At 44.2% G+C, this 19,945-nt stretch overlaps 1 protein-coding gene across 3 annotated transcripts in view; it reads right to left on the bottom strand.

Annotated features, from left to right (window-relative positions):
- The window catches only part of thbs4a (thrombospondin 4a), a 156,146-nt gene that overhangs the window by 90,814 nt on the left and 45,387 nt on the right, over window positions 1-19,945 (bottom strand). For all 3 annotated transcript variants that reach the window (XM_069938527.1, XM_069938525.1, XM_069938535.1), the window contains exons 4-5: window positions 12,396-12,498; window positions 6,136-6,218 (exon numbers count right to left, since the gene is read on the bottom strand). In XM_069938527.1, the coding sequence (XP_069794628.1) occupies window positions 6,136-6,218; window positions 12,396-12,498 (186 nt within the window). The remainder of the gene's footprint in view (window positions 1-6,135; window positions 6,219-12,395; window positions 12,499-19,945) is intronic.

Below are 19,945 nucleotides of genomic sequence, written 5' to 3'. Positions count from 1 at the left end.
GTCGTTGTAGTGAAGTCAGGGGAGAACCGGCACATGGTGGTGGATTACAGTGAGACAATCAACAAATTTACACAGCAGGATGCCTATCCACTACCACGTATTGCGGACATGGTAAACAGCATTGCTCAGTATAAAATGTTCTCTACCATAGACCTCAAGGCAGTGTACCACTAGTTGCCCATTAGAGAGAGCGACCGCATATACACGGTATTTGAGGCAGACGACAGGCTGTATCAGTTCCTCCGCCTCCCCTTTGGCATCACCAGCGGTGTATCCCTGTTCCAGCAGGAAATGGACCGCATAGTAGACGAGTACCAACTCCAGGCGGTGTTCCCATACCTGGACAATGTAATGATTTGCGGTCACTCGCAAGCTGACCATAACACTAACCTTCAACGTTTTTTTCAGGCAGCAAAAGAACTCAATCTAACGTATAATAGGGATAAATGTGTCTTCAGCACTAGGAAACTGGCTATCCTGGGCTATGTGGTGCAGAACAGGGAAATCAGCCCAAACCCCGCCCGCATGCGCCCGCTTCTAGACCTCCCGGTCCCACACTCACAGAAAACCTTAAAGAGATGTTTGGAACTTCTCACATATAACGCACAGTGGGTTCCCAACTACACCGACAGGGCCCGCCCACTCATAAAAGCCTCAGCTTTTCCTCTCAGCCCAGCAGCTATCAAGGTCTTTACGGAGATTAGGGATCTGATCCATAGATGAGATGGCTGCCACTCTGAACCAGGAGGGGGGACCTGTAGCCTTTTTCTCGCAGACCCTACAGGGGTCTGAGGTAAGACACTCGGCAGTGGAGAAGGAGGCTCAAGCCATTGTGGAAGTGGTAAGGCAATGGAAACATTATCTGCATGTAAACGCTCACCCTTGTCATGGACCAACGATCCATGGCTTTTATGTTTGATAACCAGAAGAGGGGGAAGATAAAAAATGATAAAATCCTGCACTGGAGGATAGAACTGTCTATGTGTAGTTACGACATTCTATACCATCCAGGGAGGCTCAATGAACCCCCAGATGCACTGTCCAGGGGCACCTGTGCAGCCCTCAATCACATGTCCCAGCTGCAGAGCTTGCACAATGAGCTGGGCCCCCCGGGAGTCACTAGACTGTTCCACTTCATAAGGACCCAAAATTTCCCATTCTCGGTAGAGGAGGTATGGACAGTAAGCAAGGGCTGCCCCCTTTGTGCAGAGTGCAAACCGCAGTTTCACCGACCGGATAAAGTCACGCTGACAAAAGCTACAAGATCTTTCGAGCGCCTCAGCCTTGACTTTAAAGACCCGCTCCCTTCCTATGACAGGAATGTCTATTTCCTTAATGCTATAGACAAATACTCATGCTTCCCTTTTGCTATTCCGAGTCCCGATGTATCCACAGCCACAGTAATTAAGTGCTTGCAATCCATTTTCAGCATGTGTGGGTACCCCAGTTATATACACACAGATAGGAGTGCCACCTTTATGAGTGCTGAGGTCCAGCAGAACCTGAGAGATAGAGGCACCACAAGCTATAATCCCAGAGGTAATGGGCAGGTAGAAAGGGAAAATGCCACTATCTGGAAAACGGTCCTACTGACCTTAAAGGCAAAAGACCTACCAATGGCAAGGTGGGAAGATGTGTTATCTGAGGCCTTGCACTCCATATGCTCACTGTTGTGTACCGCCACTAACACGATACCTCATGACCGTTTGTTTTCTTTCTTGAGGAAAGCCGCGATAGGCACAGTGCTGCCTCGATGGTCAATGACACCAGGACCGGCGCTCCTCCGGAAACAATGCAGGCTCCACAAAACGGACCCTCTGGTGGAGCCAGTGGAAGTGAGGCACACGAACCCCCACTATGCATATGTCGCATTCAGGGATGGACGGAAAGACTCGGTGGCCACCAGGGACCTCGCACTGGATGGACGTGTGGACGACGCAGGAGAGCTGACCCCTACAGTTCAGCAGGAAGGGACAGTGGATGATGCAGGAGAGCTGCAGTCCTCAACGGATCAGTGGGAAGGAATCGTGGATGACGCGGGAGGGTCGTGGACCCCTACAGACAAGCGTGAAGAATGACGGACACAAGCCACACTGGGGGGAGAGGAGGAGGAGGAGGCGGCGGCGGTGGCGGTGGGGGGAGAGGAGAAGGATGAAGATGGTGACACTGCTCTGCAGCGAGCTTGGGGTGCCCTGATCCGGGAGAAGGAACGCTCGCACAAGAAAAGTCGTCTGGATAACCTGCCCTCACTCCAGATCGAGATCAGCCAGGAGAGCTCCACTTCGGACAGCGAGTCATGACCCCCAGGCCCCCAGCCAAGGACTCTGGGAACCCCAGCGGACAATCATCAGCCCTGGGACTAGAAAATGCCGTGGCCTCACCCTCCCACCTCCTCCCCGCCGTGTTACAGTTCACTTTCTGACTGAATTAAATTTAATCTTGAAAAAAAAAGAATGACGGACACCAGGACGGACGATTGTCATGTCACCCCATGAGGCCCCACCAAACAACACACCTCCAACAAGCAGTACCCTGACGGGAAGCCTCAGCATATTCCCGCCCAATGTCAGGGCCCTCGACCCTTAATACCCTCCACCCACCCCCCGCCCCAGTACCCCGAATGTACAGGAGAAAAGGAAACCTCGCCAGATACTGGACTTATGAACGCATGGAAAAGAGAAGGGGGGGGAGGGAGGCCAAACTTTGGTGGTATGTTATTACACCACTAGGTCACCAGGGACCACCACCTGGTGACCTTGTATATATAAACCGGTTGCAGCTCATTCTCATTCATTCTGGCCTAGGCTTGCACAGAGGCAAGGCCTAGCTGTATATATTAGCCTATTAAAACTAGCGTTTTACTTGCACTCTGTCTTGTGTGGTTGATGCTAGTCGCCATCAGTTTAAATATCCCTTTTAGTCTTATTTACTCCCAACAAGCACACAAGGTCTCTTAGGAATGTCTGTTCGACATGGTGGATTCTTGCCAGTCATTCCTTCCTTTCAGTTTCACAGTGGAGATGTGCCTTTACCAGGCCAAGCATCATAATGACTCAGAGGTGTTACAAGCTGCAATTTCCTGTGCAAGGATTGCTTGTGGTTGTGTGCAAATACGGACTTGCTATTGAATTACTTGTTAAATGATCCAGTTCCGCTGATAGTTTTTTTAATTGTACCAAATAATCCCAGATTATTTATTTGATTGCAGGAAATGGAAAATAGTGTTGAACGTTTAGTTGCAAAAGCAATCTAGAAGGTCATTCGACACAAAGAGAGGTAAAAGGGCAAGTCAACTTTAATTCGCTACAGGGTACTTTTCAGTATATTCGTTTTGCTCTGGGAATTTAGTTTTCATAACTTGCTTGTTGAATTCTATAGATTATAGATACCGGCCTAGATTTGAGGGTTAATGAATATATTTGATACTATCCTGATAGCTTTTAACATTCAAACTGAAGCATCTCTTGGATATCGAACCATAGAATACTACAGCACAGAAACAGGACCTTTGCCCCATCTGGTCCTGTGTTGAACTGTTATTCCACCTAGACCCATTGACCTGCATCTGGACAATAGCCCTCTTATCCATGTACCCATCCAAACTACTCTTCAGTGCGGTGATCAAACTCGCATCCACAATCTCTATTGGCAGCTCGTTCCTACTCTGACTACCATCCAAGAGTAGAAGTTCCCCTAATGTTCCCCTTAAACCTTCTACCTTTCATTCTTAACCCATGTCTTCTAGTTCTTGTCTCACCAAACCTCAGTGGAACAAGGGTGCTTAATTCATCCTATCTATGCCCTTAAAATTCAACAATGGGCCCAGCCCCCATCCCTAAGGCACACCAATGGTTACAGGCCCCAATCAGAAAGATAATCTTCTACAAACACTTTCAGTCTTCTTCCACAAATCTACTGTTCAAATCAATTAATCACCTCATCTTGGATATTGAGCGACTGAACCTTCTTGACCAACCTCCCATGTGGAACCTTGTTAAAGGCCTTAATAAAGTCCATGTAGACAATATTCACCACCTTTCCTTCATCAACATTCCTGGTAGTCTCCACAAAAATGAACTCTATAAAATTGGTTAGACATGACCTGCCATGCACAAAGTCACGCTGACTATTCCTAATCAGTCCAAGTGTGATCCAAGTGTGTCCTGTCTCTTAGAATACCCTCCAATAGCTTGCCCACTACTGATGTCAGACTCACTGGTCTATAATTTCCCAGATTATTCTTAGAGCCTTTCTTAAACAACAGAACATTAACTTTCCTCCAATCCTGTGGCTAAGAATGTTTAAATACCTCTGCCAGGGCATCTGCAATTGACACACTCGTCTCTCTCAAAGTCTGAGGCAATATCTTGACAGGCCCCAGGGATTGATCTACCCTTATTTGCCTCAAAACAGCAAGCACCTCCTCCTCTGTAATCTGTATTGGGTCCCTGACCTCTTTGCTATTTTGTCTCACTTCTATAGATTCTATGTTTATCTCCCAAGTAAATACCAATGCAAACATACATTTAAGATCTTCCCCATTTCTTGGTTCCATGCACAGACTGGTCTTCAATAGGATCAATTATGTCTCTTGCTGTCCTTTTGCTCTTAATATATCTGTCGAAGACTTTGGGATTTTTCTTCACCTTCTCTCACAGAGCCACTGCATGCCTTCTGTTACCCCTCCTCATTTACTTCTGAAGTGTTTTCTTGCATCAAAAGCTATGGGGAGAAGGTGGAAAGTGGGGCTGAGTAGGAAAATGGATCAGCTCATGATCAGAATCGCCTATTTCTGCTCCTATGTCTTATGGTCTTATTTCTTATACTCCTCAAGTATATAATTGAGATATTTACATGGAATGGGCAGTGAGCAGATTTGGTGTGTGTGTGTGTGTGTGTGTGTGTGTGTGTGTGTGTGTGTGTGTGTGTGTGTGTGTGTGTGTGTGTGTGTGTGTGTGTGTGTGTGTGTGTGTGTGTGTGTGTGTGTGTGTTGTGTGTGTGTGTGTGCGCGCGTGCGTGTTTGCTTGCTTGGGAGAATTTGGTCTTTGACATGCAGACAGTGCAGCCTGCTCATTGGACTTGTTTGAGTAGGATCAGAACCTTGATGTTGGGCTGCTGGCCTGGGAAAATGCAGTCAGTCAGTCATCAACTTGCTAATTGACTCGACAAGTGTTGCTGAGGCAGAACTGACAGTACTTCTCCAATGCCTTCAGATGCCTACTGACGATGTTTCAGGAATCTGAAGAGTGCAGGACAGAGGGATCCGTGCTGTTCAGTAGACATTTATGAAGTGCTGGGTTTGAGCTCATATTCTTTGAACCTCTTTCACTTTATAAATCAAAGGCTGCGCCGTCAGACTGGTGGCTTAAGACTAGTTTTTCCAACAGCTATCATGCTTCTGAACCTTCTCATACTACTCCAATCTGGGACCAGCAAAGACCTGTCTATTGAAGCAATACATTTTTTGTGCTATTGAAAGTGTGAATATTTATCTATCATTTTTATATCTATTGAATTTTGTCTTTCTCATGGCGCATAGAGATGTTGATGCACAAATGTAAAGTAGGAGGAGAAGGTAAAAGGCAGTCACATTCTCTGTAAACTTTTCAGAAAGCATAGCCAGGGGTATTGAACCTGGACCTTAAGTTTAAGAAACCAGCAGGCTTTTGAAGGATGGAACCTTCATTCATTACATAGAAAGCTTCTGGTGTAGTGGGTAGAATCAAATGGAAGGGTTCCATATTCCAAGGGTTCGCCTGTCATCTGCTTCCACTAGTTTAGCTAAAAGGCAGATGTAGGTTCACCTGACAGTTCAATACAAATCTGCATTCCCAAATATAAGCAATTCCCTTAAGATGGAACCTGGGAAGGTCACTCTTCCATGGTTTACCCACATCTACCCCTGATAGCAGAGAACATCATTTATCTTGTCTCCACCAGGACAACCTACATGTTTAATATCTGCACACTGGTGCACGTTATTGACATCCAAACTCAGGAACTTAATCCTGGTAAGTTTGCCAGCATCAAGGGTGACCATCAACCAACACTCTGTGCTCTGTTAGTAGAGTTTTGGATAAAAAATGTTTGATGATATCTTTCCAAAGGATTTCCAGCCAAGGAAATCTTTATTACCTGTTGTCTGAGAAGCTGCTTCATTTCTGCAAGCACTTCATTGAGTTGTGTCATCTGGACCACCAAATGTCTTCCTGAATCTCCTGCAACGTAGAGAGAACTTCATAAGACAGCATTTTCTTGGCATAGAATGCAGACATGTTAAAGAGATCAACTTTGTAAGGTTCTCTGGCCTCTCTTTATTCTTTGTACAAACTCCTTCCAGACAGTGCGGGATTCGAACCTCGGTTGCTGGCGCTGTAACAGTATTGCACTAACCATGACACTAACTGTGCCACCCACATGGTACTGTGAGCTGGAATGTACCTTCAGGTTCAGCTTTGCATGAGCTGGTTGCAATAAAACAGATGTGGGCACAGCTCAATTATCAGCCTTTCAGCTGTCCCTGAGAGGGAGGTGGGGAAAGGAGAGTGTGGGAAATTAGAGGATCAGGAACTAACTGGAGACAAGCAGATCAACATATATGGGTTTTTAGGGTTGAGATAAAAATGGAAGGAGCTGTAAAACAGAGCCGGCTACCCAACCTAAATCGGATAGGACCCAACTAAATGTGCTGTGTTCCAAATATGTCAGGCATCCAAAGAAAATGCTAAGGTTGCAGGATTGGATTCTGATTAGGTGTGGACCTGTTTCATGAAATACTAAGCAGGTTCCTACTGCCAAATATTTTTGTCAAAGATCAGACAGCACTGTTGCACGGATCTTCTCAGTCCTCTTTGATTTTCTTTTCAAAAGGACATTTATCGCAACGGCCCATTGTAGACGCCATAATAAAGACTGTACCAGGGAAATGAAGATATCCCACCTAATCCCGTGGAGAGGCAGCTATAAGAATTCTACCATAACTGGTTTTTGAATTTCTTCTATTCGTTAATGGTGAAATGCTACGAAAATATGAATATGACACAATGAATGTTACAAAAAACTTGCCCAGTTCTTCCTTTGTGTACATACAAATGTGACACTCTTTGTGAAAAGACCTTGCAATTAATATTTTTTTTATTGTGAATAGAGTCTATTTTGTAATTTAAAAAATCATATTATGAGCAGGCCAATCACTTTTTCCATTTCTACGTGCTTTGTGTTACATTGAGGCAGTTTTGCTGTAGATGGTGGGATCTTAATCTTCCATTAAGATGCCAATAATGCAAGGAATATTTTGGAAGTTCACTAGCAGCCATCACCACTGGATTTTGTTTATATTCTAATAAAGGTCAAATTTATGTACCTGTGATGTAACCTATATTTTCCATCCCTACAGTTGAACTACAGTTGGGTAGCACAGTTAGCGTAGAGGTTAGTGCAATGATATTACAGCACCAGTGACCTGGGATTGCATCCAGCACTGTCTGTACAGAGTTTCTTTATTCCCCCTGTGTCTACATGGGTTTCCTCCAGCTGCTCCTGTTTATCCCCACCCTTGAAAACTATCTTGGGTTGGGGGTCAAATGATCTATTTGGGGGGCATGGCTCAAGGATCAGAAGGGCCTGTTACCATACTGTATGTTTAAATTTAAAATTATGCTACCAATGAAGGTTACATGATGAGTTTCTCCAGAATGTTTGTTCATTGCCCTCGACCTGAGCATCTGCAGGGCTCTCTTGTTTAAAAGGGGTTTTCTCACCCCATTAAAAAAAAAATTTTGCTCATCAACCTTGAGTTTAACATGAACTTTTTTTTTGGAATCTGAGATTTACTTTACTTGGCTTTCAATAAAATTGAAGAACTTAAATCTATCCATCAGGTTCCAAGGCTTTTCAGTCATTGAATCCTGTTGTGTCCTGAGAGTTTGCAGCAATTATGAATTTGAGTGCAAAGCAAATGCAAGACATAAGCTACACGGTGTGATTGATAATGGAGCTGTTGTCTCACAGTTCCAGTGACCCAAATTCAATCCTGATCTCTGGTGCTGTCTGTGTGGAGTTTGCAAGGTTTCCCCCTGTGATCACATGGGTTTCCTCCCACATTGCAAACACTGTGCAGATTGGTAGGGTAACTGGCCACGAGCCCCTATCCCCAGGGTGACTGGTTGTATCTGTGGAGAAATGTGGGAGAATAAGTTGAATTAGAGCAGGGCTAGTGTTAGTGAGGACACGGTAGGCCAAAGGTGCTGTTCCTGTGCTGTGTGGCTCCATGACTTCAATGGTAATTGACAATCTAAATTTCCGACAAAGAGCTTAGACCAGAAACTGCCTTTTACTTCCTATGGATCCTGCATGATCTGCTGAGTTTCTCCAGCACTTTGTGTATTGCACTAGATCCTAGCATCTGCAGATTTTCTTGTTTAACTAACTCCTTTATTTTAGGTAAGTGCACTAATGGATATAAAGCAATAGTGAGCCCACAGATCCAAGATACAGACCCACCATGATTTAATTGAACAATAGAACTGATTTGAGGAGCCAAATGTCCTAGCCCTGTTCTAGAACATAGATTATTATGGCACAGTGAAGTGCTATCAATAACTCAAAAGACTGGAGTTACAGAACTGTAGGCTTTTATTTACTGTAAACTTGAAGGTCATCTTGTGCTTTCTGGGGTGGGGTTGTAGTGTTGGATCCTTTAAGAGGGAGGAGCCACAAGATGGGGCAGAGCCAGATTACAGATTAATCTTGTGTACAGCAGTTCACCACACACAGGACAGGCCCTTCACCCCATGATCTTGTGTCAACCTATGGAAACCTTCCCAACCTCACACCCATAATCTTCTATTTTTCTTACATCTATCTACCTATCTAAGTGTCATTTGAATGTCCCTATTGTACCAGCCTCCACCACTACCTCAGCAATGCATTCCAGGCCCTCTCTGACGTCTCCAATAAATGTTCCTCCACTCACTTTAAAGAGATGCCCTCTGGTATTTGCAATTGTCGCCCCGGGAAAAGGCACTGGCTGCCACCTTATCTATGCCTCATAATCTTGTAGATCTCCATTAAATCACTTCTTATTCTTAGTTGCACTAGAGAAAAGCCTTAGGTCCGACAACCTACACGGGAGTTTACCTCTTTTGTTCTATTTGTAATTATTTTTATTTTCTTAATATGATTTAAATTAATGATTAAATATTTTGAATATTTTAAATGTCTCTTACAGCTATTAACATTTAACATCAGAAATATTTAAAGATGTTCAAAAGCCTTTGACGAGAGCAAGCTGTGAAAAACCTCTGTTGTTTTCCATGACCAGGGCCTCAGAATGAATTCCAATCACCAATTTTATTTTCTCATCCTCTCCATTCTTCTCCCTGCTCCCTTTCCTTTCCACAGCTTTGGCTATCTGCTTCCTCCCCCACTATCTTAAACCATAGTCCAAAGCTGTCTGGAGATGTCTCAAGAACTCTAACTAGCCATCTCTCTCTCTCTCTCTCTCTCTCTCTCTCTCTCTCTCTCTCTCTCCAATAAATAAGCTCAATAGATATATATGTACTCATTTTTCTAAAAGTGAAAGAGGAAATGTTCCTAGTTCAGCACAGCAGGATCTACTTTATTGGATAAATTGGAACATGTGCTTAGGTCAGTGGTTGACATTAATAACGAGGATCCCTGTTGCAATGTTAAAAAGAAACACAAGGGTCTCAAACCGTGACTTCATATGTTGTTTCCTGCACCTCATTTAAAACCCTCTCTGGGCCGTCACCATAGTTTTCAGGAAAGTGACAAGGCTGCAGGAAGCAGCATTTTTTGGTAGCAAGATGGTAGAAGGATGGGGATGGGGAGAAATACAATCTGACCATCTTTTTCCTCTTTGTGTTCTCTTACATTTGTGAAGTCTCTAATATTAGGTGTGGACTCCTTTGAGATATTAGTGACCACTTTGCATGTATAATATCACATCGTTGTGGGTTTGATTCATATATGCCTGCCTGCTTACTGAAACAGGTGTAGTCACATCAATGGGAGAATACAGTGCTATTCTTTTCTGCTCCTGCTTATGACCCAAGCACAGTCTCACTCCATTAGTGACCCGCTCAAGTTAGACTGTGGCATCATGCTTGTCATCAGAGCATGAGCTCATACCGAGGACACTTCTGGGTCACGCTGAGATTCAAGATTTTTTATTGACATGTAATAGCACAGAACATGTAATATTACATGAAATTGCCTTTGTTTGCCATAGGGCAAACAAAGAGTCACCATTAGTGTCGCCCGGCGCCTCTTGCAAGAGAAACCAAAGAGAGTCCCTTCAGGGTCACCAAGGGTTTGTGGAGGATCTGCAGCTTCACAGATTTGATCCATCTGCAACCCGAGCTCTAGGTCCAAACCTCTGACATGATCTGGAAGTCTTCAGTTCTCGAGGCCCTTGGGGAGCTTTTCTTGCCCTCAGCACCCTCTTGAATCCTTGCACCAATACCTGGTTCCCATGAGCCAGTCTCCAGCAACCTGCAGCCCATGTGTGTCCCCCGTCCGTAAATCGCCTGCCGCCTGTGTGGGTCCCTCAGCCTCTGGGACCCTGGCAGGTCTGCCGCCATGGTCACCATCCTGTAGGGTTGTTTTCTCTGATTCTCTTTCTCAACAGAGGGTGTTTTTCCCTATTTCTGGTGCCCTGCGCTGGTCCAATTCTCCCAAATCTATAATCCCTCTTGGCTGCTGCCGAGTACAGGTTCTGCCATCTTGGTGGCACTCTTGGGACCTTAAACAGGCTGTTTAATGCCTGTATGAAGCTGCTGGCATTAGGACCAGACAGTTGAATCCTTCAGAGCAGCACTGCGCATTTGTTCTCCCTTCTCCTCGGACCACATCAGCGGCAATGCTGCCATTGCAGCAGTTCCAACAGTGCCACCAATTTTTTTTTCTGAAGAGGACATTGCAGTATTGGGAAGCTTTAGAACCATAGAACAGCACAGAAATAGACCCTTCAGCCCATTTAAATTATAGTCCCATTGATCTGTACTGGACCACAGCTCTCCATACCTCTCCCATCCATGTACCTATCCAAATGTTTCTTAAATGTCAAAATCAAACACACATTCACCTCTTCAGCTGGCAGCTCATTCCACACTCTCATCACTCTCTGCGTGAAGAAGATACCCTTGAAAATGTCACCTTTCACCTTACCCTATGTCCTCTAGTTCTTGTCTCACCTAACTTCAGTGGATGAAGCCTGCTTGCATTTATTCTATCTACACCCCTGATTTTCCTGCACTACAAGGAATAAAGTCCGAACCTGCAAGTCCCGGCGACATCCTCTGCCCTCTTTCCTGTTGTGAGGTGACAGTTACAGGATGTATTTCCTTAAGGTCCGGATTTATTTTTATTATGCAATATTGAAGGAACAAGACCTAAATTAAAACTATCAAAATACCAACTGGAATTTGTCAAATTAACTTTAGTGGTGGTAAGAAAATGTATTGCAGTCAATTGGAAATCTGATATATCTTTAGGTATATCAAGAAGGCATGCAGAAATTCAAAGTTGTATTCCTTTGAAAAAAAATGCATATAGCTTGAGAAATAAATATGCTATGTTTTTTCCAAATTTGACACCCGTACCCCAAAATATTAGGATTTAATTTGTTATAAATGTCCTCTCTATGCCTCTAGACCTGTGAGGTTCTCCTCTGAGGTGTAATGAAGAACTTTTATATATGTGTGTTAGACGACATCTCACTGAGCAATCCTAAAAATTTCTTTTCTTTTATTTCTATGTTTATATAGCTATATTATATCTTATATACCAACTGTTCTGAGGGAGGGGGTGGTTTGGGTTAGGGGTGAATACCATCATGTTCGTCATTTTAATTTCTTTTGGAACTTGCATAATTATATGAATTTTCATTACTGAATGTATGGAAAATTTTTAAATAAAATATTTTAAAGAATGATGTCCATCAGAACTCTTTGTGACGGCTCTGAAGAAGGTGTAGCAACCTGGAATGCTAATTTTTCTCTCCTCAGATGCAGCCTGACCTCTGAAGTGTTTTTGGCTTTTACAACAATCTTGAATTGGGATATGTTGGAAATCCTCCTACTGTAAGTGAAATCAATTATCCCACTGATCTATAAATAGATGCTTCCAAACCAAATGCGGGAGAAGTTCACCAATGCCATGCAAGGCAGCCCGAGGGGAAACAGCACCTGCTGTTTCACAGGCTGTGAAAAACTACAGATAAAGGGGGAAAATGCCCTCAAGCAGATTTCCGACATTTGTGAAATAGTCTTTACCCTGCAATAAAAAAACAGGGAGTTAAGGGAGAGGTGGTAGGGACCATGTCCTCTTTCCAGGAATTATTTTTCCCACCTCTTGACCCAAGGTGAACTCACCTACAATTCCGGCAGAATCACTTTGTTGTAGCATGCAGTCCTGGAGTGCAGCTACTTTAGCAATCGACCCTCCCAGGACGAATTTCATATCTTCTACAGAGTCCTGCAAAGAGCAAAATTAGTAAACTTGGGTTCTATTATTTAGATTTGAGATTTCAGATTTAGTGTCAGAGTACATACATGACATCACATACAATCCTGAGATTCTTTTTCCTGTGGGTGAGGCAGAATTACCACTTGTTGGAAGTGCAAAAAGATTGTACACAGCATATACATGGAAACAAATGAAGACCTGTGTAAATAGATAACAAATGTAAACAAACTGGCTGTGTAATAGAGAGAGAATAAAGAAAATCAATTAAGTGCACAAGTAAGAGTCCCTGATTTACTTGTTGTTGTTGAGTCTGATGGTGGAGGGGTAGCAGCTGTTCCTGAATCTGGAGGTGTGAATCTTGTGGCACCTATACCTCTTTCCTGATGGCAGCAGTGAGAACAGAGCATGTGCTGGGTGGTGGGGATCCTTGTTGATTGCTGCTGCCCTCCGATGTCAGCGTTCCCTGTAGATGTACTCAAGTGTGGGGAGGGTTTTGCCTGTGATGTCCCCTCAGGGGTATTGGTGTCACCATACCAGACCATGATGCAGCCGGTCAGCACCCATCCCACCACACATCTGTAGAAATTTGCCAGTGTTTCTGGTGTCATACCAAACCTCCACAAACTCCTGAGTAAGTAGAGGCACCGACGTGCTTTCTTCTCGATGCCATTAGTGTGTTGGTCCCAGGAAAGATCCTCTGAGATAGTGATTCCCAAGAATTTAAATTTGCTCACCCTCTCCACCTCTGATATCCCCAATGATCACTAGATTGTACACCTCTGGTTTTCCCTTCCTGAAGCCAACAATCAACTCCTTAGTTTTGGTGACATTGAGTGCAATGTTGTTGTTGGTGCACCATTCAGCCAAGTTTTCAATCTCCCTCCTGTAGGTTGACATCACTTTTCTTTATACAACCCACTACTGTGGTATCATTGTGTTATTGTCGTACTGAGTAACACCTTCACAGGTGTAAAGTGAGTAGAGTAAAGGGCTAAGAACACAGCCCCTGTGGTGCTCCATTACTGATGGAGATTGTGGAGGAGATGTTCTGACCAATCCTTAGTGATTGTGGTCTGGAAATGAGGAAATCCATGATCCAATTACACAGTGGGTCTTGAGTCCTAGGTATTGGAGTTCGCTGATCAGTTTTGAAGGGATGATGGTGTTAAATACCAAACTGTAGTCAATGAAGACCATCCCGATGTATGCATATTTGCTGTCCAGATATTTCAGGGCTTTGTGTAGAGCCAGTGAGATGGCATCCGTCGTAGTTATTGCTACGTTAGGCAAATTGGAATGTATCCATGTCACTGCTCAGATAGGTGCTGATATACTTCAACATTAGCCTTTCAAAACACTTCATCACTGTTGATGTGAGTGTTACTGGTCGTTAAGGCAGGTTACTACACACTTCTTGGGCACTGGTAATGATCGATGCCTGCTTGAAGCAGGTGGGCACCATACCCTGCTGCTGTGAGATATTGAAGATATCCGTTAATACATTGGAAAGTTGGTCATCGCAGATTTTTAATAATTGGCCAGGTACTCCAACCGGGCTGGATGCTTTCCTCGGATTTGCTCTATTGAAGGCAGCACGCACATCCTTCTCAGATTTCGATGGGATGGGATCATCAGGGGACGTGGGGGTGTGGAGGGGCGGTTCTTCGCCGTTACTGCTGAAAAATCGGGAGTAGAAGGCATTGAGTTCCTCTGAGAGTAAAGCTTTGCTCTCTGCAACTTCACTGGATTCGGGTTTGTAGCAGGTTATGGCGTTTAGGCCCTGCCACAGCTGTCGGGTTTCGCTTGTTGTTCTTCTTGTTTCCATTTTCATCTGGAATTTCCATTTCACCCAGGAAATGGCTTTCCATGTCTTCATCCTCCTCTCAATTTACTGGTCAAATCAAGGCAATTTTAAGTAACTGAAAATGGAATTAGGGCAGAGAACATTACAGCATGGTACAGGCCTTTCAGCCTGCAATGTTGTGCTGACTTATGTAAACCTTCCAGATCCTTGGAGGTGGAGGGGGTCTTCCTCCACCCCCACCCCCCCTCCCCATCAAAATGATTTACTGGGATTGTTGTCTGAAGAGGGTGCACAAAATAATGGAGGACCCTTTCCACCCTATACACATAATCTTTTAGCTATTCCCGATGGGAAATAGATGCAGGAGTATTGGAGCCAGCACCACCAAGCTGAGGAACAGCTTCTTCAGATGGTCAGTGAGAAAGCTAAATGACCAAAGGACTGTTCACACTAACCATCTGAGACTCTCATGTTTACAAAGCAATATTTATTTACTTATTGGTATATATAAGAGTTCTCGCATCTGCAGGAGCTGGGGATCATTTGACACTCTGACAGTCCTTGGGCCTCACCACTCCACCTGGTCCCGAAAGCCTCCGGTGGTTGGTGCCCCTGCGGAGATTATTGACGGCTTAATGATGCGACAGTACTTGATCGTTACCCGATCCCTCACATCCAAAACTTTACGGCCAACCTGCATGGCGCGAAGGTATTCTCCAAGGTCGACCTGGTGCACGGGTATTACCAAATCCTGGTGCACCCCAAGGACATACCCAAAACGGCCATCATCATCCCCTTCGGCTTGTTCGAGTTCCTATGCATGCCATTTGGGCTCAAGAATGCTGCCCAAACTTTCCAGCGCCTTATGGACACAGTGGGCAGGGATTTGAATTTCGTATTCATTTACCTGGACGATATCCTTGTCGCCAGCAGAGACCGGGTACAACACAAGTCTCAGCAGCGCACCCTCTTCTCCTGACTGGCCGACTTCGGCCTAACAATCAATCCGGTCAGATATAAATCCCTTCTTACCGCCTTCAGTAAGTAAATGTTCAAATCTAGGCAACCGTAATGTATGTCCAAAATTATCTAAAAGTAAGGTTCTAATCTGATAAATAAGTAAACAAGGTATTTGAAGAAATTCTGTATTTCTCCTTCATTCTTTGAAACAAAATAAAATACCCAGCTTCATAACAATCCTCTACCAACTTAGTACCTTTTTGTTCCCATATTTTCAAGAGCTGATTGTTTAATGAAAAAGAAAAATGTTTGTTCTGATACAAAGGAGTTTTAGCCAAAATTTTGCCTTCAGTACCTATAATTTTTCTTACTCCATAATTCCATTAAATGTTTCAACACTGGTAGATTATAACTCTGTAAAAGATGAGAATTTAATTTATAAACAAAATGATCCATTCTCTTCTCATTAATCTGAGACAATTCAATCTTAGCCCAAACCAAAGATTTATCTGCTTCAAAGATTCTATTAATAAATTTCATTTGTGCCGATTCATAATAATGGTGAAAATGAAGAAGTTGCAGTTCTCCTAAAGCATATTTCCAAGTCAATTTCTGCAACGACACTCTTGCCATTTTACTTTTTCATCGAAAAGTCCTCACCAAATTATTCAAATCTTTAAAGAATTTTTGGGGAACTCTACATAGGACAGACTGAAAAAGATATTGTATATGGGGAAAGATATTCATTTTCACACAATTTACTCGTCCTATCAAGGTTATTGGTAAATCTTTCCACTGATTTAAATCATATTTAATTTTAGACAATAAAGGCAAATAATTCAATTCATATAAATGATTATAATTATCATCTTTTATAATTCCTAAATACTTAATTCGATCAGACCACTTAAATTTTACAATGTGTTTACAAGATGAGTAATCCACATATGCTAAAGGTATTATTTCGCTCTTATCCCAATTAATCTTATAATCTGATAATTCACCATATTGTTCAACATATGAGTCTGCCATAGAAGGCTTGAAGGCCTGCTACATGAGGTCTCAGAATGACGTACTGGCGAGACCCGACTCTCTCAACGTCGGCAATGCCCAGGTGAGTCACTGGATGACTATGTCCTTTTACTGTGAGCCCTGACTAGGAAATCCACTATGAAGCGATCACAGCCAGGGTGAGAGAGGAACAACAAATCCAGGACACCCTTGTGGCAAGAGTGAGGTTGTGGTATGTGAGGCAGTGACTGCTAGAGTTGGGGAAGAAAGACTAGGCCAGCACTCTGGAGATGGCGAAAGTGCTAGAACAGGCCCAACTAGGAGCTGATGACCTCATGAACGAAAGCAGTGCCTTTTCGGAAGACCAGGTCAATGGGGCACTGGGGACCCCCGCAGACCCTGCGCCGACTGCTACAGCCACATGCAACCGGGGATGGTCTTTCTGTGGACAGGCAGAGCACCCCTGTGCTCGACGCCCTGTGAAGGACACCGTGTGCTTAGGATGCAATAACCCAGTGCACTGGGGGAAGGTCTGCAGGGCCAAAGATGGCGACCGCATATGCGACCCCCAAATCGACATACGACCCGTGCCCGAGACCTGAAGTGCCGGCCCAAGCCTCTCTCCATGTTGCTTGCCATTGGCATCTTGTTTAACCTCTTGGCAAGACCCGCCATCAGAAGGGAAGTATCATGGGAAGCAACGGCCATCTTGACATGGCTCATGGTCGACGCCACCTAGTTCTCCCTCGGATCAAAACGGAGGGTGGCCATCTTGCCATGCTTTGAGGTTGATGCCATCTTGTCTGGTCACGGGTCAAGATGAGAGAGTCAACATCAACATGGGGAGCAGTGTGGTTTCCAGAGCACTGGCCTCAGTTGACCTGGATCAGGCAAGACTTCACCAATTGAATAACTTGACAATGGAGGTGAGAGTAAATGGACACTTGACTGATTTTTTGGTAGACACTGGCTCCACTGAGAGTTTTATAAACTCTGCAACTGCTCTGCTGTACAACTTAAAGGTGTACTCGATTGACTAATGTATTTTCCTAGCATCGCACTTGCACTCTGTGACGATCCAGGGGTATTGTATAGTACATCTAACTGTGAAAGGGGGGAATTCTGTAAGTTGTGATTGTAAGGATTTGTGTGATCCTGTGTTGCTGGGCCTGGACTTCATGTGTCACTTTAAAAGTGGTGTGACCATGGATACTCTGGCCCACTCCCTCCAATCACGGTGCGGAACAGAGGGCCCCAAAAGCCGGACACCACATGCGTCTCTCCACCCTAAATATTGATTATTATATTAACAGAGGCCCCCCCCCCCACTGCTTCCACTGATTGCAAACCAGTAGCCACAAAGAGCAGGTGATACCGTGCGGGGGATTGGGAATTCCTCAGAGTCAAGACACAGCGGCTGCTTAAAGAAAATATCATTGAGCCTAGAGGCAGCCCATGGAGTGAAAGGGGGAGACAAGTCCAGGCTAGTTATTAACTATACCTAACAATTAATCATTTCACACTCCTGGATGTGTATCCCCTCCCTTGAATTTTGGACATGGTAAACAAAATTGTGCATTACTGGGTCTATTCGACCATCAACCTGAAGTTACCGACCCATTCCGAAGACCGCCCCTACACAGTATTTGAGTTCTGGAGCCCTTTTGGTATCACAAATGGGGTCTCGGCCTTCCAGAGACAGATGGACAAAATGGTCGACGAATATGGGTTAAAGGCTACCTTCCATCAAGAATATCCTTAATTTCTATGGGAGTCCCCATTTGCAGAAAGCATTTTATATACCTTATATCAGTGGTTCTCAGCCTTTTTCTTTCCACTCACATACCACTTTAAGCAATCCCTATGCCATCGGTGATTAGTAAGGGATTGCTTAAGGTGATATGTGAGTGGGAAGGGAAGGTTGAGAATCACTGCTCTAGACCCAATTGTTACTGAAATATTGAGAAAAATTGCCATTGGCCCATTTCCTTTGGAGTTCTGAAACCGTGAACATAATGAGTCAATTAGGTAAGATTAAAACAGTGGTTTTCAAACTTTTTCTTTCCACCTACATACCATCCCTTACTCATCACACAGCACCTACGACATAGGTATGTGGGTGGAAAGAAGAAGGTTGAGAACTACTGCTTATATAAAGAAGGGCTAAAGGCAAAATTTAAGTGTGAGTGGGAGGTTGGAGGATGAGTAGCAAGAGCAAGATAGATATAGGATGGTGAGAGGTGGAGATACCACAAACCCCATTATCAAAGTGGGGAAAAATCACCTTCAGCAACATGGAAGTGTTGCAGTAGCCCATTTTACGAGTTGATGTCAGCCTTGCTGTTGAGAGAAGTGAGAAAATTGGAGCCAACAAGTTATTGCTTTGATTTGATTTTCTTTCCTTAACAGTTATCCATTAAATTTTGTTCCCTTTTAATTAAAAAGTGTCCTGGCCAAGTTTGAGTTGTTCCATGTGATGTGGTTGTTCCCGGACGATGGCTCAGCAAGGCGCAATGGCGCCCCCCGATGGTGCCAAGTGATTGCAAATTGTAGATTTCATCAAATGGATCTGGCTCAAGATCATGAAAAGATAACCTGAATACATTGCCAAAAGAAAAATATTATGGTACCTTGTTCCACTGAAATGCATATGATGGTATTTTTTTCAAATTGAGAGCAATGAATTAAAGTTATAATTGGTCATGAGCTGAGCAGCATCAATGGGAGAAAAAGAATTGTCAATATTTTAGGTAGGAATCCTTCATCAAGACCCATTCCTGAAGAAGGATTCCAAGCAGAAATGCTGATCAATTCTTTTCTCCCACTGATGCTGCTTAATCCTTTGAGTTCCTCCAGGAGATTGGTTTGTTTTTGCTCCAGATTCCAGATTCTGAAACTTCCTGCATGTCTCACAAATAAAAGCTGGACTCACTCCAGCTGTTCACCTGCATCTCTTTCATCTCTGCCTTCCTGTAGAGTAAATAAGCACACTGTAGGAGAGGAGGTGAACCTCACTGGTTTCTGTCCCAAAACAATGGACAGGTTTCTTGTGAGCATCTGAAGGCACCAGTCAACATTTTGGGTTGGAACCCTTGATTGACCAAGGGGTGCCGACTCCAAACGTTGACTGACCAATTCGCTTTGGTTTCTTGTCCTTGTCCTCACCTACCACACTGCCAGCCACCACATCCAGCATATCATCCTTCAAAATTTATGCTGCCTACAACGTAATCCCACCACCCACTGTTCCCTTCCCTCTAAGCACCCCCTTGGTACCTATTCCTATAACCACAGGTAGTGCTACACGTGCCCACCACTCCTCCCTCATCATCACTATTTGGTGCTCTGAACACCCCTTCCAAGTGAAGCAGCATTTCACTTGTGTATCTGTGGGGGCCATTTACTGCATCCAGTGCTCCCGTTGTGGCTTCCTCTACATCAAAAAGACTGGGCGCAGACTGGGAGATCATTTCGTTGAGCACCTTCGCTCTGTCCACTGCAATAGTAGGGACCTCCCAGTGGTCAACCTGTGACCTCCCGCAGACACGAAGCAAGTAGTCAAAGGCTTCATTAACCTGAAAACCTCGGCATGCCTCTACATACTGCTGACTCACGTACAAGGCAGGTATGGAGGGAGGAGACTAGGGCTATCAGCCTTTATGAGGGATCTTACAGGGGGAG

This window comes from Narcine bancroftii, chromosome 1 (assembly GCF_036971445.1).
Source record: "Narcine bancroftii isolate sNarBan1 chromosome 1, sNarBan1.hap1, whole genome shotgun sequence".
In the NCBI taxonomy this organism is placed as follows: domain Eukaryota; kingdom Metazoa; phylum Chordata; class Chondrichthyes; order Torpediniformes; family Narcinidae; genus Narcine; species Narcine bancroftii.
The sequence above is the reverse complement of the archived record's forward strand: the minus strand, read 5'-3'. Positions and strand labels throughout refer to the sequence as shown.